The following is a 6,000-nucleotide window of genomic DNA, read 5'->3' on the forward strand; positions in this document are numbered from 1 at the left end:
CAAGCAGAGAATTGGAAATTCACCTGTGTGGTGTTAGTCAGGGTTCTGGAGAGGCGTACAGGCAGTGGTCCATCTTGTTGAACAATGGCTGTTCTAGGTCCGAAGGAAAAGTCCAAGAATCCAGCAGCTCTTCAGTCCAAGAGGCTGAATATTTCAGCCTGTCTTCGGTACAAGGCCAGACACCTGAAGGCGTAGGTTCTGACGTCAGTGTAGGAATGAACTCGGCAGCAACCACGACGGCAACTAAGAGCTTCCTACTTCCAGATTCTCACCTCAAAGGATCTGAGTTAAGGCGGGTCTTCCCGCTTCAAAGGGTTTAATTAAGAAAAATCTCTCAAAGACCTACACAACCCTTTAGTTTAACAAGTGTGTGTGTGTGTGTGTGTGTGTGTGTGTGTGTGTGTGTGTTTATGAACGTGGAGGCTAGAGGACAGCTTCGGATACTATCTCCAGGGACACTGTCCACCCGCTTTGACAGAATGAAGAGTTTACCATTGAGAAGATGTACAGTTCAGCGTTTCAGCTCAATTCCTGGAGATTAAAGTCAGGCCCTCACACATGCTAAGCCACTGCTCTACTGATGAGCCACGCTCCCAGCCCCCAACTGGGCTATTCTAGGCTGGGCTGTACTGCCCAGGCTGTTTCTAACTCCCCAGTGGGGGAGTTTAGGTCCCTCCTCTTTTGTGGCTGAGCTGTATCCCCAGACTCTAGAGGCGTCTCCCTCATTGACAATTCTGGCAATTTCTCCACCACTTTGAGAGCATTACACCACCAATAATCACAAGCCTGGGGTCTTGACAGAAGCTATTTTTTGGATCTAAAATTCTTGCTCTATCCAGCTGAATTCTATGTAGCTCACAAACCCAATGTGTTTTAGTCTTCCTCCCCCACAAACATTAGCTAACTCTATTTATTCCCCCAAAGCTAAATATGCTGACCATGCATCCTCATAGCACTTATAGAGCGTAGTAAATAAATAAATACTGTATAACAATTTGAAATGGTGCCAGGTGGTAATAGCATATGCCTTTAATGCCAGAAGCAAGTGGATCTCTGGGTTTGAGGCCATCCTTGTCTGTAGAGTGAGTTCCAGGACAGCCAAATCTAAGCAGAGAAACTCTGTTCTGAAAAAAAGAAACTCCCCAAAACAAAACAACCCCCCCAAAAGCACCAAAACAAAATATAACAAAACAAAAATGATTTGAAGCAGTGTTTCGCTGTTCATCACTCCTAGTGAGAAATACTCCAGAGAACGCTTCAAGGTTCCTGGTTCCAGCTGCTGCTCTGAATTCTGGCTGCTACAGTTGCAGTCATCTTTGTTGAAATACTGGTTTCCTGTTTAATGGGCCTGCTGGAATCCTGACTATGATTGCTCCAAGGAACCGAGTCTTAAACAGCTCTATTTCTCCTGTTCCTGTTGGCCTCTTTTCTCCCCTATCAAGTGTAAGTGGGTCTGAAGGGAGGTATAAGCATTAAAGAGCCCAAATTAAGACAGGTTTGAAAAAGCTCAAAGCCTACACACACAGATGTGGTTTACTAGAGTGGTTTACAGGCTGTGGTCCGGGTAGTCCAACAATGGCTGTCTCACAAAGGGAAGTTCGAGACATCCAGCCTGGTGGATGTCTCAGAGTCCCAGTCTGGTGCTAGAGTCCTGGAGGATCCCTGCAGAGCTGCTGGGTTTCAATCTCCATTGGAACCCCGACACAATTGATTCTAATACTGCAACAAACAAACAAACAAACAAACAGCAAACAACTGGACAGCAGGAGTGAGAGTAAGAAGGCGAAAGGCCAAAAGCTTCTTTCTTCCATGGTCTTTTTTTTTTCCCTTTTGATGATTTTATTATAATTACATCATTTAGTCTCTTCCGTTTCCTCCCTACAACTTCTCCCATACATCCCCGTCCCTTACTCTTTTTTTTTTTTTTTTTTTAATTAAAGCACTACAGCTTTATTACAAAAGAGGTCGACTGCTGGGGCGGGGTGGGGGGGCACCTCTCCAGTCTTTCTCTGCGTCCTTCCAAAATATACCTCAAGGGGAGATCAGAGGGCCATTACAGAGGAGGTGTCTGGGAGGATGAAATATAGTAATATTTTCTCTAAAGTCCTCCAAGTCCTTCTGGCTGCTGCTGAGAATCCTCAGGTAGGAGAGGTAGGAAGTTTAGCTCTCAATCTCCAAGATCCTCCATATCTACATCCTGGGGAGTTGTTATCTTCTTTTGTCGTCGCTTGGGCTGTGGCTCACTAGGCCTGGTTGACTTGGGGACTTCCACTTCCATGGCTGCCTTTTCTTTCTGGGCCAGGCGGATCTGCTGTAGGAGTTTCCTGCGCTTCTTCCCAGACAGTGTGATGTTGGCACGTGCACTGGACGCCCGCTTCTTGAGGTGGTGCCTGGTAATCAGCCCTTCGTCTATCACGGCCCCGACCACCTGGCGCTTCCGTCGCCGATCCCTGCTCAGCACCCTCCGGCGCTTGAACAACTTCTTCTTCAGTTCCGTCCGCGGACGATTGATCTTTCCTCCAGGAGGTGCCATAGCGGCACGGCACTCGGAGGCTCACTCCCGGAGCCGCACTTCCGCTCCACTCGCAGGTTCCGCCATGAGCGAAAGGCCCGGTCCCTTACTCTTACTCAAATTTATGGTCTCTTTTGCTTTATTTGTTGTTATATAGGTATATGTGAATCTATATTATCTGAATAATATATATATATATCCCTAAATACAGAGCCACCACCTGCTCATTCTGTATGATGTAATTTGTATGTATTTGTTTGCAAGGCTGACCATTTGGGACTGGATAACCAGTTGGTGTGCTTCTGTCCCCAGAGCATGTGGTCTAGATTGAGGACATGTCCTCCCAACTCAAATTATCCACTCAAGAAAAATCCCTCACAGGTGTGCCCCAGCTGTTCGGGTTTTAGTGGATTCCAGATGTAGCCAAGTTGGCAACCAAGATTAGCCATCACACTCACTGTAGAGCGGAGAATGGCCTCGAACTCCCAATCTTCCTGCTTCATCCTCCAAAGGGCTGGGATTACAGATGTGCACCTCTGTACCGCCTTTCCGCATTCTCCCTGCTCTCACAATGGTGTTGTCACCTGTTGTTGTCATGTCATGATGTCATACCACTGAGATCACCCTCCATATCCTTCCCTGTCACTCTCAGGCAGCCCATCCTCATTTCTATATATGCCATCCTTTGATTTTTCTGTGTGTCTCCAGAAGCCCCCTTTGGGGTCAGGACTTAGGGCAGCAAGGATCTTTAACTCTTCCTGTGTGAGCTTGAGCTGAAAACTTGGACAGGTTAGGTGGGATGCACTCAAGAGCCCAAGGCCAGGCCTGGGGACAGGGTAGTCTGCCTGACTGCTCAAGCTGAAGTGATGACATTCTGCAGAGACACTTGTGTCCGTTGCTTAGGATGTTAGACCATGGCAACATCAGACCTGCACCAAAACTGGAAATCCCCCTAGGAGTCTCATGCTTGGAGAAGAGAAAGCCTAAAGCCAGGGCCAGAGGTGACAGTTCTAATGGAAAGGCATTTACAACTTCTAGGCCTCCTTACAGAAGGGACATTGATTAGTCAGTGATGACCAGGACCACACTTTGACTGGAGACTCCTTAGGCATGAATAGCTCTGGCTTCTATTTGGACTTTAACCATCTTAAGAAAACCCCAGAGATGGATTTGGGGAATCAGGAGGTCACCGCATCTCTTTGCCTGCCTTCCTAATGTGGTCAACGTTTGATAAATCCTTTCTTGCCTTTTACTTTTAACTTGGTTATTTTAATTGGCTTATCTAGGGACTGACTGTCTTAGGGCCCAAGCTGTGACCCTAAGTCCAGTAACAGAGACGTGGTGGATGGGGGAGGGGTGGATACGTACAGTCTGGTGTGTATATAGAGAGAGGTGCTGGGGCCACTGGGGTGGGTGGCTGGGGACAGAGCCTTCTTTGTCTGCACTCAGGAAGCAGCTGGTGGAAGGAAAGCTGGAGCACATGGCTGGATGAATTTGGCTGGATGCCTGGGAACGAGGCTGACGGGGAGGGGGGACCTGGGAAGGGCTCGGAGGAAGAGGTCAGGCAAGACCAGAGATGAGGCGGGGAGTAGAGTTGGCTTTTGAAGGTATCCTGTTTAGTTCTGTGGAAATACACCCCACCTCCCTTTTGTGTGCCACATTATAACTTTCACGATAGGTTCCTGAGGCTTTGCTGTCTCATTGGGTCTACTACCCAATGATGATGAAATTGAGGCTCTGACATGTTCTGGCGATCACCTATAGCCCACGAGCCAGGAGAGGACTGGAGACCGGAAGCAAGAACACACACTGGAAACTTCTCATATGGTCTTAGACATGTCCTCCTGATATTCCAGGATCAGGCTCAGTCTGTGTCTGGATTACTGTTCTACTTCCTGTGTGTGTGTATGATAAAATACCATGACCAGAAGCAGCATTCCAGCAGGCCGGATGTCCATAAAGGCGGGGGAAGGCATGGTAGCAGAAAGTTGAAATATCTCCACTGCACACAGGAACCGAGAATCGAGACCCGGAAGTGGGGCAAGGCTGAGTCTCAAAGCCTGCCTTCAGTGACATCATCCCTCCAGTGAGGCTCCATGTCCTAAATGTTGCATAAGCCCCCAAACAGAGCCATCGGCGGGGGACAAAGTGTTCAAGTACACAAGCCTCTGGGGGAAACCATGCAAAACCACCATGTTGCTTTCTTGTTGCAGACTGAAAACACCCAGACAAGATAGCTTAAGTGAGCTATTTGGCCTTATTGTTCCAGAGGGGCGCAGTGCATTGTGGTAAGGAAAGCAGGGAAGATGGGCATGGGAGCAGAAGCCTCTTTACCAGTGGCTAGCAACCATGAACTGCCCATTTATTCAACATCTACTATGTACGCCAAGTATTTTACATTCATTGTTGCATGGAGTCCCTCCAATAATCCTAGGACGTGTACAGCTCAGCATCAGATGTTAAAAACTAAGGCTCAAGGACAGAATTGGTTAAGTGCTAACTGTCAATCTCGGAAGCCCCAGCCTGACTAAATGACTTTTAGACATCCTCAGCACTCAGCGAGCGCTTTGTTGTGGTTAATTTAAAAATAAGGCCTAAGAAATGATTATTATTAGCCCTATAATTATTATTACAGGGATATTTTCTAACCCCCTAGCAACCAAAGAGAACACAGACACTCGATGTATTTTAAAATGAACCCCCAAAATACTTGCTATTGTTGTTAATTTGGCTGTCTCTTTCTCTGAGGAACTTCAGAGTCCCTTCTCTGGGCCGCATGGCTCTGCTCTCCTCTTTGCTCTTCCTCTGTCCCGGGCTCCTTCTTCTTCTTCTGTCTTCCAAAGCCCGGGGAATCTTAGCCACACCCATCCCATTCGCCTTCCCAGATGTGTTTGCTTTTTATGGGTCAAACAGGAATAAGTTCTCAGGCAAGGTTACCAGCATCTTGGGGGCGCAAAGACAGCAAGCGGTAATTAGCATCAAAACGCATCAGACCAACCTCCAACAGCGCTCATTGAATCAGACCGAGTGAATGCGTGAATCTGAGCAAGTCTGCTGTGGATGGCAGAAGTTAAGTGGCAGTGGCTTGAGGAGAATGGAACGGGAAGCCGGAAGTGTGGCTATGCCCAGGAGTCAAGGAGGATCAGATCTAAATCGGAAGACACAGATGCCAAGGAGTGAGTGCAGTTCAGAGACGTCGTCACTAGAGGGCACTCCAAGTCTTGGCCTAAATTATCTTTCCCCCCTACAATGGTGGCGCACGCCTTTAATCCCAGCACTCGGAAGGCTTAGGCAGGCGGATCACTGTGAGTTCGAGGCCAGCCTGGTCTAAAAAGTGAGTCCAGGATGGCCAAGGCTACACAGAGAAACCCTGTCTCGAAAAACCAAAAATAAATAAATAAATAAATTTACATGTATGTATGTATGTAGGTGTATATATTCATATATATGTATATATGTGATGTGTGTGTGTGTGCGCACGTGTGTAT

At 47.5% G+C, this 6,000-nt stretch overlaps 2 protein-coding genes across 2 annotated transcripts in view; both read right to left on the reverse strand.

Moving 5' to 3' along the window:
- LOC127203988 (zinc finger protein 721-like) overlaps positions 1 to 6,000 on the reverse strand; it is a 1,570,727-nt gene that overhangs the window by 724,956 nt on the left and 839,771 nt on the right.
- Positions 2,000 to 2,594, reverse strand: LOC127204007 (uncharacterized protein C11orf98 homolog). Its single transcript, XM_051162963.1, has one exon. It carries the CDS (start codon positions 2,531 to 2,533, stop codon positions 2,168 to 2,170), a length of 366 nt encoding a protein of 121 aa, XP_051018920.1. The 5' UTR covers positions 2,534 to 2,594; the 3' UTR covers positions 2,000 to 2,167.

This window comes from Acomys russatus, chromosome 19 (genome assembly GCF_903995435.1).
Source record: "Acomys russatus chromosome 19, mAcoRus1.1, whole genome shotgun sequence".
Classification (NCBI taxonomy): domain Eukaryota; kingdom Metazoa; phylum Chordata; class Mammalia; order Rodentia; family Muridae; genus Acomys; species Acomys russatus.